The 14249-nt window shown below is 39.7% G+C and overlaps 1 protein-coding gene across 2 annotated transcripts; it reads left to right on the forward strand.

Annotated features, from left to right (window-relative positions):
• Nucleotides 1-1626: 1626 nt before the first annotated feature.
• Nucleotides 1627-13441, forward strand: LOC102230960 (thyrotroph embryonic factor-like). Of its 2 annotated transcripts, none has more exons than XM_023348977.1 (4): nt 1627-1902; nt 6920-7486; nt 8275-8492; nt 9776-13441. In XM_023348977.1, the coding sequence occupies exons 1-4, from the start codon at nt 1797-1799 to the stop codon at nt 9989-9991; spliced, it is 1107 nt and encodes a 368-aa protein (XP_023204745.1). In that variant the 5' UTR covers nt 1627-1796; the 3' UTR covers nt 9992-13441. The 2 variants fall into 2 exon arrangements, with proteins under 2 accessions (XP_023204745.1, XP_023204744.1); XM_023348976.1 differs by lacking the exon at nt 1627-1902 and adding an exon at nt 4978-5308.
• The last annotated feature ends 808 nt before the right edge of the window (nt 13442-14249 follow it).

Genomic DNA, 14249 nt, shown 5'->3' on the forward strand with positions numbered 1-14249 from the left:
CTGTCAAACACTTTCCTCATTTTAGCCTCTGTTGTGGAGGGGAACCCTCACAAAACTGATGCATAATCTGACATCTTCATTTATATTTTAATTTTGCAGAGATTCTCCTTTTTTCTTAACATTTTTTTTTTTAGAAGAAACAGTTGGATGTTTTCTTAATATGCTGAGGGTACCAGGAATACAGGGCTAAGCATAATAAATTCAACCCTGCTTGCAGTAACATACTTTTACCAAAAAGCCAATATAAATAACAGATTTACAGTCTTTACACAATTCTCTACATGTAGAAAAATATCCATTTGTAGCTAAATTCTTGGTGGCTTTATTTGGTCCAGCTAACAATCCCAAGCATTTTATAGTTCTACTTTTTAGGTTTGTCAGGAGCTGGAGCAACCTCTCTTTAAACCCTGGGGTTTAAATATGACATGACAGTTAATGGTGGTTTTTTTTTTAGTCCATGTTTTTTAGCCGCTAGGCTGCGCCAGGATGCTGTTTTTTCTTTTCGTGTCTCCACACATGGTAAGCAGGACGCTAATACTGAGATGTAATTTCAAACATACTGAAATGTCAGTATATTTAATCGTTTACTTTTAAAGTAAGCGTTAAGTGAAGTTTTAAAAAGTTCTATTTTGAGCATATGTTTTAAAATATATGCACAAAATATCTTTAAAAGCATATTGTTTCATTGGTACACTTGAGAAAATACATATTTTTGCTCACTTAAAGTATGCTTTTATTTAATATATTTCTTAAAAGTGTATTCCGTACAATTATATTTAAGTGTGTTTAAAGTTGTGTCAAAATTAGTACAAGCATGCTTTTAGTATACTTTGTATACATTTATAGGTAGTACACTTAATACTTAGTATACTTAAAATGTACTTGCACAAATGTAAGTATGTTTGAAATATACTAAAGTAATTTTTTCACTAGGGGTGATGGGGGGAACCTGCAAAGAGTGGGGTCACTAATTAAACATGCCAACATTTTTGGGTGGAGTAAAGATGAACAAAAGTCCTACCATTACAAATATAAGCCTGTGGCGTTTGCTGCAATGTACTCTAATTGGAACAACGTGACTTGATCAGATCTAAGTTTATGCTTTTTATTAACAAATGCTGAACCAAACAATATGTGGCAGAAGCATCTCAGTGGAGCACCAGCTTCTTGACTGACATGGTGACAGTAACTGTACTATATTGATTCTTCTGAATGAATGAAAATCACTTTAGAACTAGATTTTGAGCGTGAACGTTTATATCAATCGACTTTACGCAGATGTTATCGTCTTCTTTTTAGACAAAGTTCTCCCGTTTGCTCAAACAAGCAGCTTGTGCCGCGTTCACCACGCTCTCTCTGCGTTGCACTGCCTGCATCGGCCACTAGGAGTCACTGCTCGCCCCTAATGAAGCCCTGCTGTGGGCCGCACGTGCAGACGTGCATGGTGTACAGAACCCAGCTTTCCAGTCTGTGAAGTCCTGTTGTTGTTGTTGCTTTGAGGACCCGCCTCCCCGCTTTCTGATTGGCTCTCCAGCTCAACTGATAGGACGCGCTGTCGAACCCACGGAGTTCGGGGGCGTGGCCTCTGCTACTCATTATATCCATAATACTTGGAGACATGTGGGCGTCCCTGTGACGCAGAGAAGTTGGTGAAAAGTGAAAGAAGTGCCTTGCAGAGCGCATATACTGGAGTTGCTTCGTATTTTGAGGACCTTTTTCTGAGTGGGAGCAGTTTTTGTCATTTTTTGCTGGACTTTCTTTTCTTGTCGACAAGAGCAGGTGCGTCACGGTTCATCATGTCAGCAACGAGTGAAATCCTCTTTGGAGAGAGAAGCGAGATTCCTGATCTCCTAAAAGCCCTGGCCGACTATCCCTTCTCTTTTCCAGCTTTTGATGACATCGGTGAGTTGTGTGTTTTAATGCTGTTTGTTAATTATTTCATTCATAAAAAGTTTGCATCGATTTCTGTTTTTTTCTTTATAGCCTACTTTAAACGGTTTAATGCCATTTTAAGTGGAGGTATACTCCTACTGTAGGGTTCTGTAAAGCCTAACTATACACTTTAATGTTAGACTAGTACTATTTACATTACTTGTAAAGGGTTGCATTAAGTATCTCCATATAACCAGAAGTTACTTATTAATTATAAACAATCATGGGGCCGTTTAATGGTGACATTACTTTGTGACAGTCTAAATATTTTTCTTTTGTTTTCTGTGATTTGAAGTTGATGCAGTTTGCGCTCACAAGGTATAAGTACAAATAAATAAAAACAAAGAGTTGCACCGTGTACTGGGAAACAATCTGTGATTCATTAGCTAACAGTGCAACAGTCGCAGGTGAGTTTTAGGTGTGGCTCACTTAGAAGTGTGCAAATATGTCCTCTCCTCATGAACAGCTGTGACATCACCAGATTGCAATCTTTCAGCTTATGGTGACAACATGGCCGATGCAGCAGAACGGAAACGGCCTTCACTCAGGCTTCACTTTGAGTTTGATTTCTACTCAAACTCAACTTTTCAAAATCACACTCTTCTGAACATTACCACGGTGCAGAGAAGTCATTCATTGGCTCTGCAACTTTCAGATTCATTTAATCCGTAGCCCCCCAAACAAACAAAGTCTTTTGCAGACATCACAGTTAAAAAAAAACCACACACATTGTTGTCTCTTCGAGCAACTTAAAAGTGATCTTTTTAAAAAATAAAATAACATTTTGTTTAGAATTTGTGCGTTGTCTTTTGCTTGGCTACTGAGACTTTACCCATGTGTACGAATTGTTCCTCTCATTAATCGATGTCTCCGAGGATCACAAAACGGAAAACATATGGATGAACAACACCAGCTGCTTCGGTTTTTTGAGATCCAGTGAAACACATTGCAACAATTGTCAAAGTGATTACGAATGCTTTTAAAAGTATGCAGTGCAGGGCCGTTTCAGGACTGGATAGCTCCCCGCCTTGTGTAGTCCAACGGCAGCACCGCTGTTCTCTTAACCCTCAGATTGTCACACCGTCTGCCAAGCTGCACAGAGAAAATTGTATGTTTTAGAAGTGGAGCTAGGTATTATATTCTGCTGTTGTTGTTTATGTCCGGTTTAACGAATGCATCCTGTGATATTTCTGTCGTCTTGTTAAGCGGTTGGAAAATGGATTCTTTAACGTTTCAGTAAACACCAGTAGTTATAAATGCAACATTTTTCCCCTTTTCATTCTAAGTTTTATCACTCGCTCTTGCCCTGAAGAAAAGCAAACTGAACCCTTTACTTTTCTGCTACTGTGGGACTGAAGAATTGTGTAAACAGGAAAAAAAGAGGAGAAATGTCACAGGAGTACAAGTGATGCTTCTGAAGGGTTCGTGAATTGATTATATCGCTCCCCTGAAATAGGCCAAATCTTCCCCACAATCATCAACAGATCTTCATTGTTCTTGTCTTTAAAATGTCAATGTGGATTTCGTTACTATGAATGCAGTGATCAAGTCGCTTTTTCTCAAATTTCTTTACAATAATGCTATCCTTAACATTTATATACACGGCAAAAATGTGAAACCGTTTCCCACCATTTTTAATAGCTTCTAGCGTTTTATTGTTCTACATTTATCAAGTAATACAACTATGAGATGTTGATGTTAGTCAGTTAACTAGCCTGCATTCTGATGCTTCCCAGATATGCTGGCTGTTGTTTGGCAACTGCAGTTTTACAACAGCATTCCCCGAGTAAGAGTGAAGGCAGACGCTTATATAGTTTCAGCACCATTACTGTTTCTCTCAAGCAAAAATATTATATTTCTCGTAAGCAAAAAGAAGGCCGTAAAGCTTCGTTTAAGCCAGCTGGCTAGCAGTGTGCAGGCTGGGAGGGCTGCCGGTTTGAGCTTGACTCAGCTGGACAAACCTCTGATCACACTGGCTGCACTTTTCCTGGCATTAAAATGACTTAAAATAGTAAAACGTTGGCACTGCCATAGATTTTGAGCACCTATTCAGACCTTTTGACACAGGTTCTGGTGTCATCTGATCTGATTTACAGGCCGCGTTGCTCTGCGTGGCATTCATGAACCAGCTGCTGCCTGGGAAATTTCCTGGCCTCCTTTCAGCCTGGACTAGCAGCTTGTTTATCAGGTCGCTATTATTAATGGCGTAAACAGATACAGGCAGTGAAGGTGGGTTGGATACCCGTGACGAGCAGAAAGGTGCGTGAAAACGTGAGCGTCCGCACTTTTCCGTGTCAGTTCTAGCAGTGATTAAATTCCCTCGTCCTTCGCACGGAGTCGAAGGTTTTCATTTTCCGGGAACTAGAAACAAAATCTGCGCACATAAATTTAAAAACACAACAAAAAAAAAAAACCCATAAATAAAAAGTTGGTAGTGAATGACGTCTGTTGTGCTCTTCCAGTGTCCTCGCGCGCGTGTCTGCGTGTTTTTAATCCGTGAGCACGCGCGTCCTTGCTGCTGTTCTCCTTTTCCCACACGTGCGGAGGATCTGAAGCCACGCCCCTCGACAGCTTGCGCTTTCACGTGAGCGAAGGCGAGGGCGGGCCGCACGTGTTTGTCCACGAGTGTCCCGTTCTTGCGAGGGAAGTCGCAGCAGACAGCCTGTGTTTTGGGGGAGAGCTGCTGACTTGCAACCTTGTCTGCACCACCATACGTAAACAACTTTAATTAATTTACTTATTTTCCCCTCATTATCTCTGCGGGTTTTGTCCAATCTAGTGAGTTTTCATTTATATTTTTGTGTTTTTAGCGCTATTTTTATTTTAAAAAAAAAAATATGTTCATATATCTACACATTCTTACAGTTTGTGCATGTAGTTTGTGATATTATTCCATGTACATTCTCTTTCAGCGTTTATTACCTGTAAGACAGAGCAGCTACTACAACAAAAATAAGACGCTCATACATATTCATGCTCAAAAGCAGCGACAACCAATCAGCTCTCACTATTCCCCCTCGGTAGGCGGGACTCGCGCTCATGAATATCCAATGAGCGCGCTCGGTGGGTACGCAGAACGAGACGGTTGTGAAGTCTATTAGACACGTCTTATTATTGATAAAGAAGGTCCAACATTAGTTGCAGAAATAGTGGGAATTTGTGTGGGGGGCTTTTTAATCTCCGTGGTTCTGGACCCAGCATTAGCTGCCAACTCAGCCTCCGTCTTGCCCGTAGCCTTGGCACGGAACAATGCCTGGCAAAGCCGAGGTGGCAGTGGCGCTCCCAGCCGCAGCGGCTCCTCAGGAGTCCTACCCTTTTGTTTTAAAAAAGATCATGGACATCCCACCTCCTAACATCCTGGAGGAAGGAGACGACGGTAAGCTGCCGGTGTCAATTCTAAGAGATTTACAGGGCTGTTATTTTAAGGTAACAGAACTAGTTCACACACACGCACACACACACACACACACTTCCTGTGCTACTTAGGGATCATTATGTGTGCGTGGTCAGTATTAACGGTGTTGGTGATGGAGTGGCCTGTGTGCCATGTGTTGCTCCCAGCCTGTTTCATCCGAGGCTGGGGTTGGGGAGGGGGGAAGCGTAAAAAAGAACAAAAAGTTCCCACTTCTCTGGACCGCTCTGAAGCCATTAAAACCACTCTGTAAGGACGCTTCCAGACGGAGAAACGGCGTGGCTGTTTTATCCAACTCCTACTTTAAATGTTTTATTTGTTTTTTTCTTAGCTCAGATTGCGTCGCTTTGTGGCTGTTTATGCGGAAGGTCCATGATCTGACTTCCGTGACGCCCCATGCTGTAATCTCTCCGGCAAAGGCGTCACTGACGGACTATTTGATTGGAACCCTCCTTTGTATTTACACGGTTTTTGACTGTGTGTGACACCACCCGCTTCCTGTTCATGTATAAATACGCCTCTGCTGCCGTGCATGTGTGTACATGTGGAAACAGAAAATACATACTTATTAAAGCCGACAGTCAGACCTTTCTGCTAAATGCGCTAGTTTGTCACCAATAAAGCAAACTGCCATTTTTCTTTTACTGATTTCCTTTAAAGCGGATCCTGCAAAGATAAAACTTACCTTTCTGAGCGCCAGATCGCCCATGTGTCTAGTGACGTCACACCAGGCAGCGATCCGATTTCTTGTGTAGTTTTAAAGTTTTGCTCAACTTTTTAATCAAAATCCTCCCTTAATGCAGTTTTCTTGTTCTGTATCCTGTACAATTCCAACAAAAGATGATGTAGGGAGTTTTTTTTTTTCTTCTTCTTTAAGGAAAATTTGGGAATCGTAGAGCGCATGAACAAGGCTTGTGATGTGAAGCATGACAGACTGGACTGGACCGATTTCACAATCAAATATTTCCAACATTCCTGCTGATAGAAACGCTTTTAAACGGTCCAGTCGAATCATTCGATTAAGCACTGCTGTCCAAAACGAGGAGCCACAGCTGGCCGTATTAAATGTTCTGATTCTCCTCACTGACATTCCACGTAATGGCAGTCTTTAATAAATAATATATAAATTATAATCATAATAAAAGCATTTAAAATGATGTAATGACTGTCGTGTTTATGGGGAGCCGTTCTGAGATTTAAAGTGATCTTTGAAAAGGAGACATGGTTGTGGCACGTCCAAATTTTGTTTTTATTTTATTTTTCTGCAAAATTGCTGCAGGGCTCACAACTTCTGCTGGAAATACTCCAAAATCTACGTCAAAATTTGTCACTTTTCCTTCATTATCAAAACTGATTCTTGTGCCTGTTGTGATTTTTGTCAATCAAACTACACGGAGAACAGAAATGGTGGCTTTCCTTTCATAAAAAACGTCGAGTATTTTATCAACTATTGCAGTGGAAATGTCTGCTTTCTTAGTTTTATTGTTAGTTTTGTGTTTGTCAGAGAGTGGAGGGGGAAACAAAAATGTCCACTGGCTTAATACCTTTCTTTTTCTTCTTTTGCGCTTTACGCAGAATTAGAGAAGGAGAAGCAGTGCTCCTCGGAGGATGTGGACGGAGGAGGCGGTGTGGCCTCCAGTGCTGGTGGAGGCTCTAGAGGAGCAGGAGGTGGAGGCAGCGGAGGAGGCGGTGCAGGAGCGTCGGCCTCCCTGACCCCGGCAATCTGGGAGAAGACCATTCCTTACGATGGCGAGACGTTCCACTTGGAGTACATGGACCTGGACGAGTTTCTCCTGGAGAACGGGATCCCGGTGAGCCTGGAGGAGGAGGAGCTACAGAGGACTCTGGCCTCCGTGGAAACCAAAGGCAAACCCGTTCCCAAGGCCGTCGCTGTGGCTCCCGCCGCACCAGTCTCTGCCCCTCCGACCGCCGCCGAAGTCCCCGCCGAAGTCCCCGCCTCAGCATCCCCCGCCGTGCCTCCCTCCGACGCCCCTTCGGATGCAGAGGAAACCGTGACGGTCACGATGTTGCAGCCCGCCAAAATAGAAGAAGAAGAAGAAGAAGAAGAGGAGGAGGAGGAAGGACAAGAAGAGGAAGCTTTGACTGAGGAAGCTCCAGCAGAAGTGAAAGAGAAGAAAACAGGCAAGTAATGGGATCCTTAATTTATTCATTACTGTTTGGATTTACTCTTCTTCTGTAGATCCTGAATTAGACTGAGCAGAAAATTACAGTTTAGTTCCACAAAAAGTGAAAGCTGGAGCGTTTCCCGTACTTATTGTAGACTGACATCTTGTAGGTTTCACTGTGGTGCACGGAGTCCCTTTGTATACGTAAATACAGTCAAATCAGCGGCCAGTCAGTCTACAGCGTTCAAACTTCCACCAAATAAGGCGGTTATTACAATAAGCTCTGAATCTAAAATCATCTACAAAATGAGATATTAAAAATGAGACGTAAAGTAGATTAAATAACAAACAACGGCTGGTGGCCATATTAGAAAAGGACAAGTCACCCAAAGTACTAAAACATCGTGACGATGTAGTTTTACACACAGAGCCTTGCTAAACTATTCATTCTTGCATTTTTTCCCCCCCGTTACGTTTTGTCACGTTGCAAATCAACTTCAATGTATTTTATATAAATTTTACACAACAGAGAAAAACAAAATGGCTGCTGTGCGAAACGTGGAGATTTAGTTGAACGTATGCCACGGTTCTCACATTTTCAGTTTTAAAACATTTTATTAACCATTCGTCATTCTACTTCCACTTTAGTTATGTTATTTAGTGCATATCATATCTCAGTGACATTGTGGAAGGCAATGACTAATTTAATCCTCTGTTGATTTTACAGAAACATCGATATGTTTGACAGCATTTGATCAAAATCTCTCTTGCATCCCGACTCAGTGTTTCCCTCTGAACCCGCAGACGGTAAAGGTGCAGAACGAAACACGCCCTCCCCCATCGACCCAGATGCCATCGAGGTGGACATCAACTTCCAGCCGGACCCCACAGACCTGGTCCTGTCCAGCGTTCCTGGGGGAGAGCTGTTCAACCCCCGCAAGCACAAGTTCTCCGACGAGGAGCTGAAGCCCCAGCCCATGATCAAAAAAGCAAAGAAAGTGTTTGTTCCCGACGAGCAAAAGGTAGGCTAGATACAAATATGGCTTCCCTAAATCTAAAGACAGGCGGTCTTCTTTATGGGCCAGCGTTTAGTAGAGTTTAATAAGAAAGCCTACATGTTTTGTTTTTTTACTTATTTGCCTGGAAATGGAACAACGTTTGAGTTATTGTTATTTAATATGAACAATTCTCTTCAGTCTTGTTTAATTGTTATAATTAGTTCAATTTACTTCAATTCAGTTTGTCAAAAAAAATTGGCATTGTATGATCACTAGAATTTTAATTTTGTGATGGCAAATTAGGGCCATTTTATATATATATATATATATATATATATATATATATATATATATATATATATATATATATATATAAATGTTCTAGAAAAAAACTGAAATTTCTGAGATTAAAAAGTACAACATTTACTAGAAAAAAATATTAATATCAAAAAAATATTTTTGGAAAAACTCGGAAAATTTTTCAGAAATATGAAATTGCAAAGCATTTTCAAAATCTTTGGAAATTTCCAAGATTAATCTCAAAATTTGAAACATTTTCAACTTTTCAAACTCTGAAAAAAAGAGAATAATCTCAGAAATGTTAATTTAAAAATAAAAAAAAAATTACGATTAAAAAAAACTGAGATTATTTTTAGATTAATCTCAGAACCTTTCTTGAAAAAAAAAACCTAGAAAATCTGAAAATTTTAGAAAATTTCCAAAATGTAACATTTGTTTTGGAATTTTTTTAGATTAATCTCAAAATTTCTGAGTTGTGTCTAGCAAATTTCTGACTACTCAGAAATGTTCACGTTTTTTCTAGAAAGTTTCTGAGAGTCTCCTCTTTTTTAAAAACATTTACAATGCCACTAATGTGCCCTTGTACAATTCAGATTCAATGACATACATGCAGTGTGAACCCTGTCATACATGTATGATTTAACAGCAATCATACATGTATGATTTAACAGCAATCATACATGTATGATTTAAATTTGATTTAACAGCAAATTCTGCAGAGTTAAATCAACACTATGCCGAGTCTATTTGCTCCTTATCAGAATTGGTGTTAATTTAACTCTTACAGAGTTATTTCAACTATAGTTATAACTCTTGCAAGTGTTAAAATTACTCATTTTCTTGGTGAAATAACTCTGAAAAGAGTTAAATTAACACCAATTCTGATAAGGACCAAATAGACTCGGCATAGTGTTGATTTAACTCTGCAGAATTTGCATGATTGGTAAAATGTCAGTAGCATCAAGATTTTAACTTTGAGTCCTTGTGTTTGTCACTAATTCCGCCAGGATGATAAATACTGGTCCAGGAGGAAGAAGAACAACCTGGCAGCGAAGCGTTCCCGCGATGCGCGGCGGCTGAAGGAGAACCAGATCACGGTGCGGGCCTCCTTCCTGGAGCGGGAAAACGCCGCGCTGAGGCAGCAGGTTGCCGAGCTGCGGAAGGACTGCGGCCGCTGCAAGAACGTCGTGGCCCGCTACGAGGCCAAGTACGGCCCTCTGTAAAGACAAAAACAGATAAGAAAAAAAAATAGAAAAGGAACGGCGTCGAAAAAAGAAGAACGAAATAAAAAGAAATCTAGAATCCAACGAGACAGAAGCAGAACTCCCTTCCCCGCAGAATCCCAACACGAGACACACACCTAAAATTTGCAATGTTGTCGTCACCGACCTCCGGTCGAGCGCCAGCTGACGTGGTGATGCTGGAGGTTTGGACACACGCTGTCAGGTGATGGGGGTGCGACGGGAGCGGTGGTCGCAGGAAGGCCTGTGGAGAGCGCCTGGCTCCTACACTGAAAGAAGTGGTCGATAGTGGGTGTGGAAAAAGTCATAAAGTGTAGAAAAAGAGGAAAGCTGGTGCAGCAGAATCTCTCTCTCTATCTCAGTCTCTCTCTCTTACACACACACACTTCGGTTTTATCACCACACCACTGCTTCTTGGAGGACCAAGTCGTGGACAGGCTCAATCAGGCTAATTAAACGAGCCGGAGTTAGCTTCATGCCGGTACTGCTAGCAGGGCAGACTGCTGTCGGCGGGCTTCAGTCCCAGTTCTTCCCCGTGTACACGTCGTGTTTTTGTGTATTCTTAGTGTGTGTAACTCATCATTGCACTTTTTCCCCCTTAAAACACACACACACACACACACACACACACATTAGCTGTGTGAGAACAGGTAGCCGTTAGCCACCTAGCTCACTTTAAAACCGCAGAAGGAAGATTTTTAAAAAAAAACACAAAAAAAAACCCAGTAGCTCCTCATAGAGGATTATTAAGAGGGTGTTGAAGGCTAATAAATTCTGAGTTGTATAAAAATGAAGACTTTACAAATCAAGGAAGAAAAGTCAATTTTTATGTCAACCAGACGGTTAAAGTTTGACGAACTCGGAGGCCCTCATTCGTGGAGGGGTATGTTAAAACGTAGAGATGTTTATTTTACTGCACACTGCAAGTAGAGGGCGCTAGAGTCACTGTCTCCCCACCAAAGGTGTCGTGACACGGGATTGATTTCTTCTGTCTTTTTTTTTTCTTTCCTAAACATGTAGCCAGGGCCCAGAGCCCGCGTGCTTGTAAATAATATATATTATGATTTTTTTTTTTTCCTAAGACAGGGACTATGAAAGGTGTCTTTGTTAAACCAATAATATCCTAATGTTTGCCAAATAAGGAGTGCTGTATTCTCTCTGATGGTAATAACACATCTGTTAATTGTGGTGTACAAAACCAGTTTTTTTCATTCTTTAACAAACAGTTATACTATGAAAACCAATGACCAAGCAGGGAATTCAATGGGTAAACTGTGTTTTTGGATGTTTTTCAAACAGATTTCTAAATGTCTTTGTTATTTCCTCCAGGATATGTGACGCTTTGCTTTACCTCATTCAGCACCTCCTACCAGGGCCAGTCCAAGGTTTTTAGTAGAACTTGACACAAGGCCCCACTTGCAATTAAGTCTCACAAGCGTAATTAAAAGACATTTAATTATACAATCTGGCTGGGAGAGACTGAATTGTACATGAATGTGAGCTCCACCTTAGATATTTTTTAAAATAATGTCTTAAAATTTCATTTAAATAATCTTATCAAAATTTAAAAATCAAATGTATTACAACTTATAATGAAATAGAAATGATTAAATTAGCAGCAATAAATTGCTAGCATGACCATCAAACTAAATTTCCCCTTGTATGAAGACATAACACATTTTGTACGTTTTTAAAAAAATAAAACAACTTTAAGGTAATTAAAAAAATGGAAAGCTATTAAAAACGAATCATTAGCTTTAAATTGCGAGTCCAACATCAAACTAAATGTATGTATTTTTTAATTTGAAAATTAAAAACTTTGAAAGTTCTCTTTAAACTCTGACTACCGCTCATGTAAAAGTCACGATTTCTCATAAACATGACCGGAAACATTGGCTTCTGACATCTATCAGCTGGAATTAGTGTGATAGTGAAAGGGCTCTTGGCGGCCCCCTGCTGGCCTGGGGGCCCATAGCAGTGACCTAGCCTGGCTACTCTACTTCCCATTCTGATTGGATGCATTTTAGCAGAGCTAAAGTTGGCTTGGTTGAAGTAGACAGCGTATAAGCGGCAGGTTAGTTCTTTATGGCGCAAACTTTGGTTGAATTCCCTTTTGCTAAAATGGCCGAACCTGTTTCTAATTCAGCATCACAGACTGTTAGGGGTTTCTACATTTTGTAATCGGCTGGTTTGGGCTCCTTCTCACCGTACTCTTGGAAAGATAATTAATGTGGCAATAATACTCTGTTATGTAATGCCTGTTTAAGTTTAAGTAACGATGTTATGTGTAAAACGTGCTATGACGTACTAAATAGAAATGTCCCCAAGTCGTCGTGCTTCCAGTTTTTGGTCTTCTTTCCTTAAGGATCCTAATGCATGAAATCCAGTAAAGCTCGTCTTTATTTTCTCTTGTAAGTGTCACACCAAGTGTACTTATGTCTGTAAAACCATCACTAAATATAGGATGTGTTTTTGGATGCCTAAGATACTTACTCTGTAAAAAAAAAAAAAATTATAATAATAATAATAAAAAGATGTCCTCTGCTTATGATGGGCACAACAGCACCATCTGTCTCAGCTGAAAGCAGTATCTTTTTCTAACTATTCTAAGGGTTGACTTCGATTTACTGCAAATTGAGTTATGTCAATGATATACACTGGATCAGTCGGTGCTTTCTGTGTTTTCATAAAGGCTAATAACGTTCTCGGCGGTGTAGTATAAAGGACATTTTTAGAGCAGCGTGCGTTTTCCTTTATGCCTTTTGGACAGTGCGAACATTTAATTTTTCCCACTTAATGGAAAACACGTTTCTCCTAAAAAAAAATGGGTTGAAATTTAATGCCGCTACGGGCGTTTTTAGTATAAAATAAAAATATAAAAAGATGTTACGCACAGCATGTAGCTGTCTCTTTCGTTCTGATGTGAAGCACCTTAAAAAAAAAATTTATAATGTAAGAAATGATGCGAAATTAAAACAAGTTAAAGATACTCGACTGGCGGCTTGTATTATTTTTTAGGAAAGGAAAATAGCAGCAGTCTATCAGTCGATTATTGCTACACATTGATCCTCCGTCTCTAACCAAATCTTTTATCGTTTTGTGATCAAGATCTTGAACTTTTTCAAGATGTTCCAAAAAGAAAACACACAATAAGACAGTAGCGCTATTAGTTGGAAATCTGGAGCAAATATGAACAAGTTCCACCCTGTAACCAGGTTGGAATGCAAATCTGAATCAGTTCAAATATTATTGTTCACTTGTTATAGTGCTCCTGGGAAAAGAAATCGTCAAATGTTTCAACGTGTTTTTTTGGTTTCTTCTCTTTTTGATATAAACATGTTTTTGTAATCCCACTATCTGATACATGCAGCTGTCATAATATGTAACTGTACCTTGTTATATGCATATAAAATAAAGTGGAATTTAATGACGTGTGGACTCCGGTTGTGATTTCACCGGAGCCGGCCCAAGGTACACGCGTGCAGCAAATGTACCTGTGAGGACTTCTAATAAAACCAGTGACTGGAAGAAAAATGACAACTCTGATGACAACGATTTATTCTACCTCCTTATAAATGTTTTACCGTGCACAGTTTCCTTAATGAATAAAGCTAATTTACTGATTTGTTTAAACAGTTTAAGGGATTCCTTGTTGACTCACCACATGGGGTAAAGTGTGACAATTGTTTAGTCAAAAAAAAAAAATCAGACAACAAACAATATAATTTAATAGATTTTTATAACTTGAACTTTAAGTAAAAATGACTGATTTAATTATGCTTTATGGTGCAATTCTTAGAGTGGAAATATTTGGCAATTAAAATCAGGGAGTTACCATTGGGTAGAATTTAATATGGATAAAATACAATTCAACTCTACTTTTAATCATTTTTAGTTGATAGTTTTTAAATAAGTAAAAGGTAATTACATTTTTTTTAAACTAACATAATAATATACAAAGCTACACACACTTTTTTTAGTTAACAGGCTATATTTTTGTAAATATTAATTTAGCCCAGTCACACGTTTTTGAGTGTAGTTGACTCTTAAAAAAACATCGTCTTCAGTGGAATAGTGAGTAAACAACCAAGCTGGAGGTACCTGAGTGAAGTTGGCCCCCCCACCTTCTTCAAATTAGACAAAATTGGTGTCAAACGTTTGTGCTACGTTTGTGCTGGTTTGTGCAGCAAAAATTTTCGTTTGTGCCGCTATCATTTTAAAGATATTAAGAAATGTTTTA

The sequence above is a fragment of the Xiphophorus maculatus genome, chromosome 16 (genome assembly GCF_002775205.1).
Source record: "Xiphophorus maculatus strain JP 163 A chromosome 16, X_maculatus-5.0-male, whole genome shotgun sequence".
In the NCBI taxonomy this organism is placed as follows: Eukaryota; Metazoa; Chordata; class Actinopteri; order Cyprinodontiformes; family Poeciliidae; genus Xiphophorus; species Xiphophorus maculatus.

Excerpts from the sequence above, each read along its gene's own strand:
- LOC102230960 (XM_023348976.1), top strand. The coding sequence starts at position 5,182 with ATGCCTGGCAAAGCCGAGGTGGCAGTGGCGCTCCCAGCCGCAGCGGCT. Across the intron at positions 7,487-8,274 it reads AGTGAAAGAGAAGAAAACAG|ACGGTAAAGGTGCAGAACGA; the intron begins GCAAGTAATGGG and ends CTGAACCCGCAG. Across the intron at positions 8,493-9,775 it reads TTGTTCCCGACGAGCAAAAG|GATGATAAATACTGGTCCAG; the intron begins GTAGGCTAGATA and ends TAATTCCGCCAG.